Here is a 20000-nt window from a genome sequence, read left to right as displayed (position 1 = left end):
TTACTATCATTATTATTATCATCATTATTATTATTATTATTATTATTATTATTATTATTATTATCATTATTATTATTATTATTATTATCATTATTATTATTATTATTATTATTATTATTATTATTATTATTATTATTATTATTATTATTATATTAACATTTTGATGGGATGTAGGGTATACCACGTGGGTGAACTCAAACTTGGGTGGAAGGAGGGAGATATACCTTTGGGGGAGGGGAGGGGAGGGGGCGAAGAGATGTAACGAGGGGGGGGGGGGGCAGAGGTATCAGCATGGTGATACATAAGATAAGAACTCAGACCATAATCAGTGATTGGGATCAGGTTAGGGGGTCCCAAGAGTGGATATGCTGATTGGAAAGGAGGTTTGTGTGATGATAAGGGTGATTGGGACTCTCTTTCTGCGTGATTGTGCCAGTGATTAGAAGGCGATACGTCTAGGATTCTAGATGATATAGGGCCGTTGTTGATGCTCTAGAAGGTGGTGTCCTGTGTTATCTAGGTGGAGGTCTAGCCTTCCTTGAATTTTATTAGTTCGTCTTCGCTCGCGTCACACGAGAAACACGCTCCAAGATGTTCGTGCTGTCTAGAAGCTCTAAATCTAGGTGAATCTAGGTTTCTATGATAGTACATAAGCGTGTAATAGGAGTCTTAGATACTTTTTACCCTCTCTTCTTTCTTCTTTTTCCAAATTTTATTATGATTTATTTTCTATATCACGTATGTGTGTATTTTTTGAGTAATTATTGTGAATACCCATACTGTGATACATTGTTAACAAGTGCATAGTGGCGGTTCAGCCTTCAACCAATTTTAATATTACACAGTAATTCTAAGTATTATCTGTAGTCATCAAGCTTATACAGTGTTGCGATATATTTATTAACATTACAGCGCATTTGCTAGAATAACATTGTAACTTTGAATGTAATCTGAATGTGACAAAATGTATGGGATATATATATATATATATATATATATATATATATATATCTATATATATATATATATATATATATATATATATACATATATATCATGGACAAAATGTAGTGGCACATTTGTAAAAATGTAATCTCGAAGAACCCACAGTCGGAATAAAAGAAAACTTAGAAGAAAATATGACTTCTATATTTCGGCTAATAGCTATCAGCCCCTTTTCAGGAAAGTGCACACACACACAAAGATGTCTTTGCTTTCCTGAAGAGGGCTATAGCTATTAGCCGAAATATAGACGTCATACTTTTCTTCTAAGTTTCCTTTTATTCCGACTATGGGTTCTTCGAGATTATACACCCACACCCACACACGCACACACATACACACACACACACACACACACACACACACACACACACACACACACACACACACACACACACACACACACACACACACACACACACACACACACACACACACACACACACACACACATATTATATATATATATATATATATATATATATATATATATATATATATATATTTCACGCGCAGCAGTTAACAAGTTGGCACGGACCTTACAACCCCCCCTCTCCTCACCGCCTCCCTCCTCCGCCACCCCAGTTTGCCCCGCGCCTGAGTGAGGTCATCTGTCCACATCTGTTCTTCTCTGTAGCTTATAAGTCCCCTTTGTACTCTGTCTTATGTACTTTCCTGAAGAGGGCTACAGTTGATAGCCGAAATATAGGATTCTTCTTTATTCGAAGTTTATTTTCTCCGACTGTGGGTTCCTGTGTGTCATATATGTATATCTATATATATATGTATATATATATATATATATATATATATATATATATATATATATACATATGTAAAGTGGTGTTATGTATGTATATGCGCCCAATGTATATTTTTCAGAGGAACTTGAATCCCCTTACGGAGAAATGGGTTTTTCCTCTTTCGGCATAAATATCGTTGGAACTGACTCTTGTTCTTCGGGCCTTCTGTGAACTGCCTGACGAACTAATGAAAAGAATTGCCCACTTGGCAAGACATGCAAGTGCACAGCCACTTTTTATCTATTAATTCATTTGTTTGTTTATTCGCCTTTTCGTTCATTTATTTGTTCATTTGTGTTGTTCTTTTGTTGGTTTGTTTTTAACTTTGGTTGGCTGATTTGCTCAGTAGTTTCATTTGAATTTGCTTATATTTTTGGTCATTTTATGAACTTATTTATGACTTTTTATGGTAATATTATTTATTTTTTATTTTTAGCATTATATATATATATATATACATATATATATATATATATATATATATATGTATATATATATATATATATATATATATATATATATATATATATATATATATATATATATATATATATTGATTTTTTCGATGACCCACTCATGGAAACCGTTACAGGAACACCAACACAACGACGTCGTCGTTGACTCACGTCGTCCATCTACCACCACCACTACCAGGCCGCCGGACCATTTTTTTGCTCGTCATCAGGGCATCGTTTTCCGAGAAGGCGGCAGCTCTCTCTCTCTCTCTCTCTCTCTCTCTCTCTCTCTCTCTCTCTCTCTCTCTCTCTTTGTGGCCTATAGTAATTACTATCACATATGTTTTTCATCGTAACTTTGTTTTTGTTAAAAATATATAAAAACAGTAAATAAAAAAACAGGAAGGTCAGAGCAGACGAATGGGTGAAGATGTTATTTTATTTTTAATATATCCGACATGGCGAAGAAGTGTTTTCGTACAAATTCGTTTCCTACCCAAATTCATTTATTTCTTTTCTTTTGCCGTCCTATCCACATTTCTGCCAAAACGAACGAAGGTTTTGACCATAACATAGATAATAAACAAAAAACAAAACCAAGTTGCATATTCTTCTAATGAATATTCAGATTTGTGGTTCATTGCGAAAAGAACTTTAGAATGTTAACGAATTGACCCTCTCCGTCTTGTGCGTCGTTACCAATATGACGACATGACGTCACTTCGGCTGACGCTATGACGTCATGTCGATCGGTTTTTCCCAAGCAAAAGCTTACGTCATCAGCCACATACTGGAAACAAGTATAATAGATAATTTCAGAACACTTCATACAGTTTCAGAAGCACAATTGTATCACCATTTATCGTTCTTTTTTGAATATATCGCTCAGTATTGAACAAAAGTTGATGCAAGTTGCCTTTGTTGGTGTAACAATTGTTGTATGAATCACGGCTGCTTCCTGGTCGGGGATCCCAGCATGAAGACGTTCGATTCGTCCAATTCAATGGAACGCAATTTCCAGATTTGTTCTAGAAGGTGCCAGACGATTTTATTCAGCTCGGATAGGGTCTGAATGGGTGTCTATGGGTGGGTGTTGTGGGAGGAAGTCTTTTACTAAATGAAATTATCTGTTGCTACTGCATTGAAGTAATGAACCCTCTCACTCTAGAAAGGCTTTCTATACGTTGAATAAAATCGCCTGGCGACAAGGATAGCGTTAAGTGTTTAAGGTTTGCGTAATGTTGAGATGAGACAAAGAATGAGTACACACACACACACAAACACATACACACACACACATACACACACACACACACTCAGACACACACACACACACACACACACACACACACACACACACACACACACACACACACACACACACACACACACACACACACACACACACACACAGAGAGAGAAAGATGTCTTTGCTGCAAGACTGAAAATGAGCAGTTAATTGAAATCTTACAGTAACATATTTTTACCCCCTTTTTATAGAACAAGAAAATGTAAGATTAGAAAACAATATTGTATTTTTTTTAACAGGACTGAGTTCATATATCTTTCTAAACAGCTAAAACGGCGTTTCTAGTTAATTAGTTAGTTATTTCGTGTCCCTGAGCTCACAGAAAATTGGTTTGTGAGACAGCAGTCACACGTCGCCGAAGGGGACTTGCATCGCTTGCAAGACGGCGCACACTGGAGCGTTGAGCACGTTGGACAGTGACTTGAACGCGACGAAGGAAGAGGAGGAGGAGGAGGAGGAGGAGGAGGAGGAGGAGGAGGACCCCAGCAGGAGGATCCCTGCGGGGTTCCTGACTCCAGTGTCCCTATTGCGTGTCCTGAAGGAGGTTTGGAGGACCAGGTACTGAAAGTGCAGGAGCAGGAGGGCCCTCTGTAGTAGGAACTCCTCAGGACTGTCCCACAGGTGGAACAGCAGGTCCTACCCACTTCTCTCGGGACGACCTCGATCTCGCCTTCTCTAGGACGACTTCGATGACTCGGACTTGTCTCGTCAGTGGGTCGCCCTGGTCGTAGGTCAGCGGGGTCTGGGAGAAGGCGCATTGGCGTTCTGGGGTCGTTCCTTATCACGGACAAAGCGACCTCCAGGTCCTCGTCGTTGAGTGGGAGATCGAGGCTCGAACTCACTTCGGGAAGGTCTTCGGGGACCTCTGGCTCTCGAGGGTCACTCCAGCTCCTGTCCTTCGTCAACAGCCGAGAGAGTAACGTCCGGATCATGCCTTCTTCTTCCGTCGTCAAGGCGACGAAGACGTCGAGATCGGAGAGACCTACGTCTCCCTCCAGGAACCTCTAGACCTCTTCATTTTCGAAACCCCCCCGTCTATCTATAAGGCTTTTGAGGACGACCTGCACCGTGGTCTTCTTCACGGAGAACGCGCCCTTGTACCTCGCGTGCCAAAGGAGCGCCTGGAGAGGTAGGACTTCGTCCACGAACTCCTGAATGATCTCTTCTGGCGAAGTGGCCCCTTTTCTGGTCATCGCGGCGTAGATGGCGCAAGTGCAGAGGGCGGCCACGAGGAGGGTCATCGGAGATGCCAGACAAAACAGAGCCAGAAGATACAGATACAGCGGGAGGCTCTCAGCGTCTTCGAGTGTGTCACTTTGTATGACGTCATAGCCGACGGGGAGGAAGGTGCCCCCGGAGGTCGGCCCCCTCTGAGCGACGACGCACACGAAGAACCCTTCCTCGCTCACCCGAAGAATCGACTTCGACTACTTCTTGCTCGTGAGGATACTCATCCCTTCCGGAGGATCCTCGGGACTGAGGACCTCCGCGTCCCTTAACCAGTACACAACGATGGCGGCCCTCTCGTTCCTCTGTGCCAAGAAACCGAAGTCACACTCGAGATTGGATGCGTTTCCGTGATGCAGGGGCACCAAACGGTAAACTCCAATTCGGTTGAAAAGTGGCGCCACTGCCGGGCTGGGTCTTGTGAACATGACGTGCTGCCGCCCTCTACTCTTCCTGTTCATTTCATTCTTCTGAACACGAAGACCAAGACGACGTACGTGGTACAGGCTGTTGCGAACAGAGCGAGGGATCGCGACCTTCTCGAAGGAGGCGTCCGCTAGAGTCTTTCCCATTCTCTTCCAGTGGGAAAGGAGCTCCTTCTATAGGAACGTCCATGGGGAGTGAACCCCGTGGGAGGCGTCCTTTACCGGAAGGGGATACCCTCCGAGGAAGACCCCTGATGAACATTTGAACTCGGGATGAATGTCGATCTCCTCTATGCGCTGGAATTCGTTTTCGGGAGACGGGACTTCTAGTCGAAACCGTAGGTTAGGTCTGACGCGGTCTTCGGTTCCGTTGGACTGCCCTATGGAAACCGCGACGCGATGCCATGTTAAGGGTTTAAACTAGACACTGACATTTTTACATTCTGATTTCCTTTTGGGACATGCGCGAAGTGTGGTTTGTGGGTTAGAGCAGCGGGCATGCACCTGGCAGAGTCTGCATGCGAAGTTCTCGAAGGTGAGCATAAGAGCGCTTTCGACCTCCTCGTCCATGATGGTCAGCAGAGAGCCGTTTCCTTTCAAGAGCTTGAAGTCAAGAGCGAGTCTCCAGCTCTCATTCTTCCCCGCGACTCTCTGACAAGGAACGAAGATGAAACTGTGACCCCAAGTTCGTAGAGCCTGACGGTCCTTGTTCGACCGACGACTTCGAATGTTTTCCGCGACAACAGGCACTATCCCTGCTTTCTCTCGATCGTCGACGTACTCCAAGTTACCAACTTTAAGAACTCCAATAGCGCCAAGGAAGGACTGGTACTTCTTGCCTTTGTTCTTGTCCGAAATCGCTGTCTTACCTCCAACAACCATCGTGGAGTCGAAGTTGGCGCCGGGACGACAACGGTATTCTTCGAAGGAGACTCTCATCCGTATAGCGCTATCGACGACCACGAGTACTCGCTTCGAGTTGATGTGGAGGAAGACCTCGAGCCAAGGATGAGACCTGAACAGCTACAGTTCTTCAGACTGAAGTGAAACGCTGGTACAGTTACCAGAAGTGATGTGCAGGCCCAGTTTCCCGCGCAGTTCGCCCTTGGATCGGTCCTACCAGATGTAAGAGAATTCCAGAAGAATACTTTCACACTACCGAGTTCGATGGCGTTCTTGGGTTTCTTCACTCTTCTTCGTGGTATTCCCCTGCGTATCCTCGGGAACTTCAGACTCTTCACGGGTCTTCAAGTTCTCGAGACCTGTCAGACTCTCCGCGTAGTGATAGGCGATCTCCAGGTATCTAAGCAACAGAGACTTGTCTGTTGTCTCTTTAGGCCTTCCTGCTACTGCTTCCGGGCAGCCCTCGGAGACTCGACGGAGGATCGCCATTGTCCTGTCCTCCTGCAAGAACGCGGGTCGGAACTGGAGGTACAGGAGTAGCGTGGGCATGAGGGTGCCCACTGGTTCGTAGACGAGGCGGGACGAGGCCCCCAGCACGGTCTCCCCCAACACTCGATGTCCGGAATCGAAGTCGAAGAGTCGCCAGAGTCCTTCTTGGGGTAGTTCGTGGTCCTGAAAGATCACCGCCTTCTTCAGTGCGTCTCCTCGTCCTTCCTTGAGGAGCGGAGGTTCCATCTCCTCCAAGTGTCTGAAGTCGTTGTCCACCTCGGAGAAGGACGCAGGGATGGGTTCCTCCAGAAGAAGGAGGTGGTCCTTAGGTAGATCCGGGGCTGCTGTCGCGTTGACTCGAAGTCGACCTTGAGTCAGGAAGGTCAGGAGCTGGTTCCTCGCCGCTCGTTCGGCGTAAAAACCTGGACCTTGGTACCAGGACGGTACTTGGTTCTTTACCGGGTGTTCGACGACCTCCTCTGAGTCGTATCGCTGGAGAGTCTCGTCTGTGCGCTTAAGACCTCGAGGTTTATCTGGAGTTTCTGGGTCATCGCCCAAGTACCCGAGACCTGGAGGAGGAGGAGGAGGAGTCTGCAGCACACGCCCGGGAGCCCCTTCGATCACCGAACTCAAGAGGACGCCCAAGAGGGCGAAGAACCGGAAGACCTTGTTCATCCGGGTCCTGGTCTTCGTCAAGATGTGGTTGAGGACTTGCACTGATGATACAGTCGCCGCGGATTTGAACAAAATCGCTTGGCGGCAGCATTTATGCAAAGAAATAGTACAACCCAGCGCAGAAGGGGGTAATACGATTTCAAGTGTACAGGTTACACACACACACACACACACACACACACACACACACACACACACACACACACACACACACACACACACACACACACACACACACACACACACACACACACACACACACACACACACACGAATCGGTGGCGCGGTTGGTAGAGTACCAGACTGTCAGTACGGCGGTACCGGCGGTACTAGGTTCGAATCCTGCCCAGGGCTGAAATTATTTCAGTATCGCTGCGCTTCAAGTCGTTACTCCAACTCTCGTGGGCGGGGAGTTGGGTGTATGTATGCGTGTAAGGTCATAACATTACCCATAGATCGGTCATACGAGTTCTGAGCTCTCTTTCGGGAGGGAAATAGCTGTCGATCACGAGTCCAACACGTGATCCAAAGACCAAGATGAATCACACACACACACACACACACACACACACACACACACACACACACACACACACACACACACACACACACACACACACACACACACACACACACACACACACACACACACACACACACACACACACACGTACGCATACACGCACAGACATACACACACACACGCGCGCGCACGTACTCACACACATACACACCCGCTACGCTGCGGGTCGTTACTCCAACTCTCGTGGGCGGGGAGTTGGGGGTGTGTATGCGTGTAAGGTCATAGTATTACCCATAGATCGGTCATATATGAGCTCTCTTCCGGGAGGGAAGTAGCTGTCGATCACAAGTCCAACACGTGATCCAAGAGGATGGTGAATCACACACACACATGCATGTGTACGACTCGTGGCGCGGTTGGTAGAGTTCCCGGCTGCCGCTACGGAGGTCCGGGTTCGAATCCCGCCCAGGGCTGAAATAATTTCAGTATCGCTGCACTGCGAGTCGCTACTCCAACTCTCGTGGACGGGGAGTTGGGTTTGTGTGTTCGTGTAAGGTCACAACATTACCCATAGATCGGTCATATGAGCTCTGAGTTCTCTTCCGGGTGGGAAATAGCTGTCGATCACGAGTTCAACACGTGGTCCAAGGCTATGATGAATCACATTCATACATATCCACAAACACGCACACACACACGCACACGCACAGCAAAGAAGAGAGAGAGGAAGAGCAAAGAAGAGAGAGAGAGAGAGAGAGAGGAGACTTGATAACTATTTATAGAATCATGAAAGGCATAGAAACTATTGATAGAGAGGATCTAATAAAATGGGATAGTAGAAATACAAGAGGACACGGAAAGAAAATCAGGAAAGACAGTTATAGAAGAGACCTGAAAAAGAATAGCTTTCCCCACAGAGTAGTAGACATTTGGAACAAGTTAGATGAGCAAGTGGTCTGTGCAAAAACAATACATGAATTTAAAAGCAGTCTAGATAAAATGAGATATGAAGACGGGACACCACGAGCATAGCTCCTCTTCCCGTAAAATACAACTAGGTAAATACACACACACACACAGAGGAGAAAGAGAGGCACACTAAGTCTATAACCAACGAAAATTATTGAATACATATTTATTATGGTTACCCCTTTTAAATACAAAGAAAATAAATTTTCTTTGATACATAATCTTGATGCATTTCATGTAGACTTATAGTTTTCTTATATTGTACTTTATAAAAAAAAATAGATTCTTTCTACTGTATTAGGTTAATAGATAATTAGATATTAAGGTTATTTTTTGTATGATCTGTTTTATTGTTTTGTTTACATGTATAGTTGCCAGTTTGTGTTTTTTTTCCACCACGACCCAGACTTCTCTCGGCTTCTCCTTGTACGCCTGTTCCTTTTCCTTCTCATTTAAAGAGTTTGCTCAAAGCACCTCCCTACCTTCCGCCCTTTTCCTCCTTCTCCACCTATCCTCCACTCTCAACTTACCCTCCACCAAAAAATGATTGATATTCCCCCACTCTCTCCCCTAAGAACATGGGTATCCAGAACTCTTCCTACTCTTTTCCTGGATACCACTACTTAGTCCATTAATGTCTTATCAACCACCCTTATATCCACCACCCTCTCCCATGTGTACTTATGTTTGACTTTCTTCCTAAACACTGTATCAGCTATCATCAACTTTCTATACACATCACCATTAACTCTCCACTATGGTTTTTACCTGACACTCCATACTTCCCAACAACTCCACCAATTGGTTTATGCCCCACTCCAGCATTGAGATCTCCCAGCAACACTACACCGACATTCCTCCCAAAACACTACCCACTCATTTAAATCTATCCAAAAAGCCTCCCTCCCATCTACGCTCTTCTCACTGCCAGGTCCATATGCTCTTACAAAGACCCACATCTCCCTTCCCAGTTTCACATTTATTCACACCAACATTGAAGAAACTTCCTTCCACGCCACCATACACTTACCTATCTCCTTACTAGTAGAGTCATCCCTTCTCTCCCTCGTCCTCTCCTCACTCCCGACACCCTCCCCACTACACTCCCAAACTCAAGATCACCCCTTCCTTTCAACTTAGTTTCACTTAATGACAATACATCCATTTTCTCACAAACTTACTGCCTATCTCTTCCCTTTTACTCTCATCTCCACACCCAAGCACATTTAAATACCCAAACCTTAGGGTTCTGATTGGAAAACTCCTCCCAGACCCTCTCATGCCTTGACTTCTTATACGAATGTACCCATAGAGTTACAGAGAACAGGGAACCCAGTCCCACATTCCCTCCAGTTTTAGCCGCCTTTACGACCCAAGTGGGAATACTCGGTGGCAGTAGGATAAAGTAGAAGTAGGTGTGGAAGAGGAATGGGGGTATTTCAAGGAGGAAGTGACGAGGTGTGCAAAGATGGTATGTGGAACAAGGAGTATGGGAGGGAATAGAAGGAAGGGTAGTGAGTAGTGGGATGATGAAGTGAAGAAGGTAGAAGAAGAGAAGAAGCGAGGATTGAGGGACTATAAAGTAGGACGAGAGAAGAATAGTAGAGATATAAAGAAAAAACGAAGAGAAGAAAACGACAATACGAAATTAATATCACTGATAAATCCAAAGAGAATCCTAAAGAATACTTTAGCTACATTAGAGATAAAAAGGTTGTAGAGAGTTGTTTAATATGTAGGAGGGTAGGGAGATGGAAGATTAAGGAGGTTAGTGACGGAGTTGGGGAAGATATGTGATAGGAGGACCTTGAAGGTAAATGTGGGTAAAAACAAGGTAATGAGATGTACACGAGAAGAGGATGGCTATAAATTGGAAGTAAGTCTTAAAAGAGAGAGGCTGGATGAACTGGATAGCTTTAGGTATTTGGGGTTCCATGTGGCAGGAAAGGGAGAAGTGGAGGTGGAGGTAAATTGTAGATTGAGAGAAGCGAGTAAATACCTTGGGAGATTAAAGATTGTCATGAGAAATAGACATCTGGGAATGGATGCAAAGAGGAGATTGTATTAAGGGGTGATTGTGCCGAAGACACTGTGTGTGGCAGAAGCTCGGCATTTAAAAGAGGCAGAGAGAAGTTTAAATATGTTTGAAATGAAATGTTTGAGGAGTATGCTAGGGGTTGTAAGGTTGGATAGAGTGAGAAATTAGGAGATGAGGAGGATAGCGGGAGTGGAAAAGGAGATGGCAAATAGAGTAAGTACGTACCTCTGATTTGGGTACCTCTCTTGTAAGGGGGAAAAAGCTCTTGGTATATAGATTTTTGTTTATCTGCATTTGACCTTGTATTTATTCCGATTACCTTCTCTGAATCTCACACAATTCCGGATTTTGCTTTTGGGGGCTGTGGTGGGGTGGGAATGGGTCAACTTTTTAATTTCGAAGGTGCAAAGGATTACAAAGGCGGAGCATGCCGACAGGAGACCTTTTGGTCCATATCTAGGTCTGATGCGAAAAAAAAGTCATAATAATAATAAATTAATAAATAAAAAACTATAGTAATGTAGATAACAAAATAAAATACATAAATAAATGCATAGGTATGGTTAAATAATAAACAAACAGGTAAATAGTAAATAATGATCAATTGACATACAACTAATAATAAATGAAAATCAAATAGACAAATGATAACAAAACAAAAACATTGAGACATATTATGATGATTATGATACTGATAGTAACGATAGTGATAATTATAATTACTGAAATTATGACTATAGCAGTAATATTAATGGTAATAGTAATAGCAAATATATAAAAATAATAATGATAATAGTATCATGAACCTAATATAATGTATTTTTTCATTATGCATTTTACATTACTGACGGGGAGGGAGAAAATAAACAAAAGTAGGGGGCGTGGGGAGGTAACCTGATGTAGGCACCCCTAATTATATATAAAGAATAGAAAAAATAAATGAAATTAAATTAATCAACGACACTACTTACGAACACAAAATCTTCTCTGTAGCGAAGGACGTGGCGCGGTCGTCTTGGTCCACGCCTCGGGAATACAAAAGGCCCGGGTTCGAGTCTGACAATCAACAGTGACTGCCACTTCCCCCGACTATCTGGAGAGGACTGAGGATCGAACGTCCGCCGCAGGTGAACACACTGTCCACGTTCCAATTCTGAGCTCCTTCCGAGCGACCAGGTAAACACAGCCACTGGTCTTCTAGCCCCTTCCGAGCGGCCAGGTAAACACAACCCACTGGTCTTCTAAGACAAGTGAACGATGACGAACGACAGGTCACTAGGAAATAACGAAATATACATGATATGACTTAGCGTCTAGTGAGCCACCTTTGAACACTAATGACGTAGATATGCTACGGCTCGATTGAAAATCTCGACATTGTGCGTTTCTCCCTCAGTCCCGTCCCCAACTACAGCCACCAGACGCTGGTCAATATGGACAATACTGCAGGCTCGGAGAGAAAGAGAGAGAGAGAGAGAGAGTGGGGGAGCCAATGAAAAAAGAGGAGATAAGAGTGAGGCCATCCCGTGATTGGCAGCATCCTGTGCCTGTCCATCACACGCAGGTAATGAAAAGGATCTCTGCGTATCGGACTCATGAGCAGGTGGTCCTAAGTTCGATTCCCGGGACCCGCTGCGCACTATTTGCGTCCTGTCCCCGACAGCCCTTGCCAGACGGGGAGGCGACCCAAATATCGGCCTAAAAAGCCTGGCAGCTTGCCGCAATTGACACTGAATGGGTCCCAGTGAACAGAGATACATTTTTATCAATCACAATACACTTTAATTCTAAGCCATCAACATCGGGAGATCCGCGGAGGCCAACATGCAGAAATTGAAACGTGGTACGGCCAAGGATTCGAACCAGGGCTATCATGTGACAAGTGCTTTAGCGACAACCGATTGCGCCATCAAGAGAGATATAAATTGAGGCAAATTTTTATATATTTGTATGCTCGAGTTACATACACATACACGAAATTTTGCGTTCAACCCATCTCAATTATGATAGTACAATTGGTAGGTATACGAACGCGGGAAGGTATTTGTACAACGCTGAATGGGTCCCAGTGAACAGAGATACATTTTTATCAACCACAATACACTTTAATTCTAAGCCATCAACATCGGGAGATCCGCGGAGGCCAACATGCAGAAATTGAAACGTGGTACGGCCAAGGATTCGAACCAGGGCTTCCACGTGACCAGTGTTTTAGTGACTTAACCGATTGCGCCATCAAGAGAGATATAACTTGAAGCAATCTTTCTTATATATTTGTATGCTCGAGTTACATACACATACACGAAATTTTACGTTCAACCCATCTACACTATAATAGTACAATTGGTAAGTATACGAACGCGGGAAAGTATTTGTACAACACTGAATGGGTCCCAGTGAAGAGATAGATTTTTATCAACCACAATGCACTTTACCAATTGTACTATCATAGTGGAGATGGGTTGAAAGCAAAATTTCGTGCATGTGTACGTAACTCGAGCATACAAATATATAAGAAAAGTTGCGCTCAACTCATATCTCTCTTGATGGCGCAATCGGTTAAGTCACTAAAGCACTTGTCACGTGATAGCCCTGGTTCGAATCCTTGGCCTTACCACTTTTCAATTTCTGCATGTTGGCCTCCGCGAATCTTCCGATGTTGATGGCTTAGAATTAAAGTGTATTGTGGTTGAAAAGAAATTATATATACATATACGATGTGTAATATATATATGTATATATATATATATATATATATATATACATATATATATATATGTGTGGGTGGGTGTGTGTGTGTGTGTGTGTGTGTGTGTGTGTGTGGGTGTGTGTGTGCAAAATAACCAAAGGAGAAGGGAAATTTGTCGACAGTAAGTACTTTCGTATATTATATCTTCATCTAGTCTGAAGATGTAATATACGAAGGTACTTACTGTCTATAAGTTTCCCTTCTCCTTTGATTATTTTGCATTTTCGTATCGCGGTGATGTGATTGTTTGCATATCAAAATGTAGTAACACATTTGTAAATCACACAGAGAACCCAGAGTCAGAGTAAAAGAGGAGCGTTTGACTTCTATATTTCGGCTTTGACTTTTCTGAAGAGAGCTGCTTCCTGCAGCTGAAATGTAGAAGTCAAACGTTCTCCCAAATATTCTTTTACTCCGACTGTGGGTTCTGTGTGACACACACACACACACACACACACACACACACACGCGCGCGCGCGCGCGCGCACACAAAGTTCTCTCCACATGGTGTGTCTTAAATAAACACCACCGCACGGGCTCAAACAAAGCCCGCGGGAGTGGTACTTCACTCCCCCCCCCCAAAAAAAAAAAAGAATAAATAGATAAATAGATAAATAAATAGATAAATAAATAAATGAATAAATAAATGAATAAATAAATAAATAAATAAAATAAAATAAAATTCAAGAAAAAAAAAATGTATATAGACATTTTGAGTCAAATTTGATATTTTTTCCATGTAGATATTTTAGCTATTGGCTTGCGAAATAAATTTAAGGATTTTAAGTTTTGCATTTGATGTCCCTATTGCAGAAAGGGGTAATGGAAGATACGGAATATTTTGTTGATTCCAACGCAAAAAATCGTCGGTTACAATAAAATATTCAGGGCTTCTTTGACCTCTTTTTTTATCATTATTATTTTTGTCAGCATTGTGGGCGGTAAGTCAAGACTAGAATACCCCTCCCCCCAGGGGGGTGCACATGCCCCCCTCCCCCAGGGGGGTACATATGCCCCCCCCCTCCATTCTAAGGCCCTGGTTAGGAGATCGAATACGATCTAGTACAATCCAAACCTTTCGGTTGATTATCTTTTGTTTATTTTCGTAAACTCCGAGGAGGAGCTGCCATCGCTTATAGTCTCGTGAATTGTGTTTCTGAAGAAAATATAGATAGGGAAACCTCACAGACTTTATAGAAAAAGTTAGCGTTATGGTAAGGAAACGTCGGGTAAAAATAGAATACTTTTATTAGTGGGTTTGGCTTCGTGTTTACCAGGTGACTTTGTTCAGCGTAAGGAAGCCACAGCGTGATCCTATTCATCACAGAATAAGGGGTTAAGAATATAAATAAATAAACACACACACACACACACACACACACACACACACACACACACACACACACACACACACACACACACACACACACACACACACACACACACACACACACACACATATATGTATATGGAAATTTGTAGATGCTCACTCGCACACTCTTCCACTCCGGTAGCTCACGTTCCTTGGTCAACCTTATCCCATCTATCTCTATCTATCAATCTATCTGTCTGTCTATCTATCTATCTATCTATCTATGACTCTCAAGTTCTGACCCTTCTCTGGCCAGCCTTGTAAGACCACTGGAGTGTCCCCAGAGGGAATATAGAATGTAGACAACAGAGTGACTAGAGACAAACACTGGACACAACTGGGTCGCCAGCTACCCGTGGCAGAAGACAACGTGTCACCTGAAAATAGGTGATGCGTTGATACCTAAATACTTAATATATTTTGTTCTTTTTAAAGCTTGGGGGTTGGAGGTGTTCTTGGACCGAACAGAACCCGTATATGACGTCACAGACAGTTTCACCAGCGCTTCTTCTGTCCTCATGGACAATGTCAAGGCAAAAGGGACGAAGGAGTTTTAGTCCATGTCCTTCGCGATGACCTAGTTGCACTTTGTCGTTCGTGGGCGTGGCTAAAGGCCATTCCACTGAATGAAGAGGCCAGGGCTGGTTTGGTGAAGACCTTCCTTCAAGTGGCACTTGTTGGAGTCTTTGTGCTGGCGAACTTGAGTCGAGGATCGAACTCGTGAGCACAGGAGTCGGACACCATTGCCCTTGTGACGTCTTTTACGTCTTCCATGGCAGTCCCGGGCGATTTTATTCAGCTCAGGGCAAGCCCCTTGCATCGTAAGGGTTCCTCACACACTCAGGTCTTCGTGTTCAGAAGCTGCTGCAGGAGAAGAGCTTGCTTCTGGAGTTCCTTCCTGAGGGACTGGATCTCCCTGGAGACGCTGTTGCAGATGTGTTTTTCGTTGGCCTTCTGCAAAGCCTCGATTTTTTGCTCCATCGTCTGGTGGTCTCTGGTTCTCTTGGAGTCCATCCTCCGAAGTAGCTGAAGAACGGGCGCCTCCGCTTTCTTCTCCGTGGACAAAGACGCGGACCCCCTCTTCACGGCCTCCCTCAGGGCGTCGGAGGGGACGTAGTGGGGCATCCTCCTCATGTGTCGCTTCTTCCTCCGGTTGGGTTCGTTGTTGATTCGGGAGGGGATCTTGCAGCGGCTGCCGACCAAGAGACGCAGGTAGTCCGGGAAGCAGGCCACTTCGCTGGTGATCATCAGGAGGCGCTCGTAGGACACGAGGTAGGAGACCTCCTTGGCCAGGCGGTGGATCTTGCCCTGACGCTGCAGTTCTGGGATGTCGTTGACGGCCAAACCGATCAGGAGGTTGGCCATGAGGATGGCCACGAGGAACAGGAACAAGATGAGGACGATGATGGTCATGGTCTTGTACTCGTGGTCGACCTGGGACACAATGTTCCCGTATTCGATCTCCCCGATCATCATGATCAGGGTCTTCGAGAAGGACAGCGGGAAGGTGCGGAAGTCCGGCAGGCTCTTCATGAGCACGAAGAAGCAAAGGGCGAAGGCGACCAGGAGGCTCGAGAAGGCCAGGATGAACTTGAGGAGGGACTTGGCCACGCGGCTGAACATAAGGATGTACACGCCGAGGGACGGGAACCTCCCCAGGAGGATCATGAACTCGACCCAACCGAAGAACCCCGAGATGGCGGCAATGTGGGTCCTGAGCACCTTGCCCTCGTGACTGTTGTCGCAGAAGACGATGTAGGAGGAGGTGCAGAGGACCAGCATCTTGCAGAGAGTCTCCCACTGCCGCATGCACTTTTTCCAGTTGAGGAAGAAGACGACGATGTTCGGGACCAGAATGAGGATGAACATGAGGATGTGGAGGACCTTCATGAGTACGAGGAACACATCCTTCTCCGTCCACGACACGGGCTTGTTCCCGAAGGTCATGACGATGTAGGCCGTGTGTAGGATGAGGAACAGCAGGTAGATCCAGACGTTGCAGTAAAAGAAGGGTTTGATCTTTCTCCACTTGATGTAAAGGAAAGTCTCCACCAGAGGGTGCTTTAGGAGGTCCCTCTCCGCCGAAGTCGCGAGTTCTCCCACCAAGGAGCTCTGTACGTCGTTCTCCGACTCGGGGGGAATGAGGCACGAGAAGTCGAAGGTGACGCTGAAGTGGGGAGCTAGGGTGTCGTTCCCGGACAGGGTGAGATGAGAGTCGAAGACCCTCTCGAAGAGGTCATACGCCCCCGGCAGGAAGCGGAGTGCGAGCGAATACATGGTCTCGCCCTTGTGGTCCCGCCGTGCCAGATGGTCCCCGTGGTTGAGGAGCAGATGACAACACTCGACCGAGTAGCTCTTCACCGCTAGATGGAAGGGCGTCTGGTCTGAGTTGTCCTCGGCCTTCACCAGGCTCTTAACGCTGGGGAGCTGGACGAGTTGCCGGAGGCATTTTGCAGAACCGAACCTGCAGGCGGCGTGAAGGACCGTCGTGCCGTCCCGGGCCACGATCGTGGCATCGGCGCCACGCCGCAGAAGTAGGGCGAGTGCCACGGGCCTCTTGGACCGGGCCGCCAGGACCAAGGGGGTCTCCCCCATCAGGTTGACTGAGTTCGGGTCCGCGCCGCGGTCCAGAAGAAGACTCAAACACTCGACCATCCTCTCCTCGAAGTCCTCCTCCTCGCACTCGCCCTGGAGGACCGAGTGAAGGACGCTGTTCCCCGCGACCTCCCCCATGTTCAGGAGGGGCAGACACTCCTTCTGCGGAAGGAAGGTCCTCAGGAGCGTCGCGTTCTTGGACATCGCGGCGAGGTGGAGGACCGTGTTGTGGTCCCCGTCCTTGAGGGAAAGGTCCGCCGTCTCCAGCAGGATCCCCACGGCCTGGATGTCTCCCCGGCGGATGGCGATATGCAGGGGCGTCTCCTGGCGTATGCCCTTTACCATGCCCGTGGGGTTGAGCATGGCGTTGACGTTGGCACCGTGGCGGACGAGGAGTGCCATCCCTTGGTGCCAGCCCTCGCTCGACGCCAGGTGCAGGGCCGTGTAGCCGAGGGTGTCGCACCTGTCCACCTGCAGGAGAAGAGGAGGATGTTAGAGGAACCTTTGCCCAGGAGGAGACCCAAAGGACCTTGTCGTCCTCTATGTCCCGAGGCCATAAGGGTGATCGCAAGTTTTTTTTTTTTTTTTTAACATCATAAAGTTTTGAGGTCCATGACCTTTGACCTTCACGAAGTGACCTCACCTGTGCTCCGTTCTCGAGGAGGAGGTCGAGGGCGCGCAGGTTGAAGGCGTGGGTGGCGGCGTGGATGGGCTGCATGCCGGCATGGGCGGTGTTGTTGACCGCGTCTGGGTTCTCCGTCACCAGCAAACGAAGGCCGCTGTTGTCGTCATTCTGGATAGCCTGTCGACAAAAGGATGAAATAAGTGAATAAATAGATAGGGGAAAATCCCGGCGGCCTGAGTAAGCCACTTTGACTCTTAACATCAAACGCTCTAAGGCCTATGTTTCCGTACCGAGGAGGTGTGGCATTTCCTCTTTCTATTCTAGACGCCATATGTGGACTATGAGGTATGCACATTACAAAAAAAAAAAATGGGGGGCCACGGTAATATTTTAGTTGTTACAACTGAGAATTGTTTTATTGTGAATTATTTTTCTGGTGTACTTAAATGTTCCATAGTATCTAGTTGACGAATACAAGTTAATTTCATTAGATTATCTTTACTTCAAAATAAAGCATATACACTTACTATTTCTATAATACAAATCCTAAACTTATCTATAAGTAATATTTTTTTTTCATCAAATGGTAATGGAAGTCTACAAAATAGTAAAAAAAAGGTAAAAGTGGTCCACTGACATAATCAATTGTTGGTCACAGACCAATAAATATAATCCACGAATGTTCCAAAGCGAGAACGCTCTATCTCAAGGAAAAAATAAATAAAAGATAAAAAATAGAGCTAAATTATAGTAATCATAGAAATTATAATAAGAATAGTATCACTGGCGAGTTGGTTGACGATTTTCCGATCTCACTTAATATCGTTTTCATCCCTTTTATATAATTTGTTTATTTCTTCCAAGTCCATTGTGTTATCTTTCGCCCTCATGTCCGCCCCCAAAGACTGATACTATATTCAATCTCTCTCAAATCCCCGCCAAGTTCAATCTCTCTCATATCCCCGCCAAGTTCAATCTCTCTCAAATCCCCGCCAAGTTCATCTCTCTCAAATCCCCGCCAAGTTCAATCTCTCTCATATCCCCGCCAAGTAAAGATGAACGAGTAGATTCTGAGAAGAACTCAACCACACATGATGTCATGTTTGTACTCTGTGTACGTGACGAAAGTAGTTATCATTACAAAGGATGACAAAGGAAGAGTATATTTACAGGAAACCTTTTGGTATTTTTAAAGAACAACCTCCAGTTAACGCATAACTCATCCCAAAAGTATTACAAAGGAAAGGTATACCGACAGGAAACCTTTTGGTCTATTTTGAGAACAACCTCCAGTTAACGCAGAACTCATCGCAGCTACGATCTCAAGAAAGGACTGGAGGACCTTGACCCGAAGTGAACTCTCCGGAAGACAATGTGAAGACACCCCCTTACCGGAAGGACCCCAGACGTGTGTCCTCCAGACACTGGGTCTAGACCGAGGCCTCCTCCTCGGAAGGATCCTGTGGAGATCGGGCAAGGGGCGCCTCCGTCAAGTACTCGAAGACGGATGCTCCTGCAGGGTTATGAGGACGAGTTCAAGGACACAAAGGAGGAACGTGCTACATCAGAGGTGGCGACTAGAGGGAACAGGGTCCAGGTTGCACGTATGTCATGCAACCTAGGGAAGACCTCTGGCGGCAGATTGCGGCCACGCCGCCAACAAAAACAACTGTAACACCAAATACGTAAGGGAACTTGCGAGTAGGAAGAGCACTAACGGTTGGCGAGACCCAGGAAGAAGAGGAGAAGGAGGAAGAGGAGGAGGAGGAGGAGGAGCCCTGTTCTTCAGGCACTCCACTGATTGTCACCAAGGAGTCAGGACCGACTGCATAGATAAGTTT

The 20000-nt window shown here is 45.5% G+C and overlaps 2 protein-coding genes across 3 annotated transcripts in view; both read right to left on the bottom strand.

The window, feature by feature from the left end:
- LOC143020873 (transient receptor potential cation channel subfamily A member 1-like) overlaps positions 1-12012 on the bottom strand; it is a 27140-nt gene extending 15128 nt beyond the window's left edge. The window contains exon 1 of the mRNA XM_076177733.1: positions 11790-12012. The gene's annotated coding sequence lies outside the window, so the exon portion shown is untranslated. The remainder of the gene's footprint in view (positions 1-11789) is intronic.
- A 2785-nt stretch (positions 12013-14797) lies between these two features.
- The window catches only part of LOC143020872 (transient receptor potential cation channel subfamily A member 1-like), an 8391-nt gene continuing 3188 nt past the window's right edge, over positions 14798-20000 (bottom strand). For both annotated transcript variants that reach the window (XM_076177729.1, XM_076177730.1), the window contains exons 3-4: positions 18178-18336; positions 14798-18005 (exon numbers count right to left, since the gene is read on the bottom strand). In XM_076177729.1, coding sequence (XP_076033844.1) covers positions 15780-18005; positions 18178-18336 — 2385 coding nt within the window. In that variant the 3' untranslated portion in view covers positions 14798-15779. The remainder of the gene's footprint in view (positions 18006-18177; positions 18337-20000) is intronic.

Source organism: Oratosquilla oratoria, chromosome 41 (assembly GCF_046742065.1).
Source record: "Oratosquilla oratoria isolate Oo_2021 chromosome 41, ASM4674206v1, whole genome shotgun sequence".
NCBI lineage: Eukaryota > Metazoa > Arthropoda > Malacostraca > Stomatopoda > Squillidae > Oratosquilla > Oratosquilla oratoria.
This window is presented reverse-complemented; position numbering and strand designations above follow the sequence as displayed.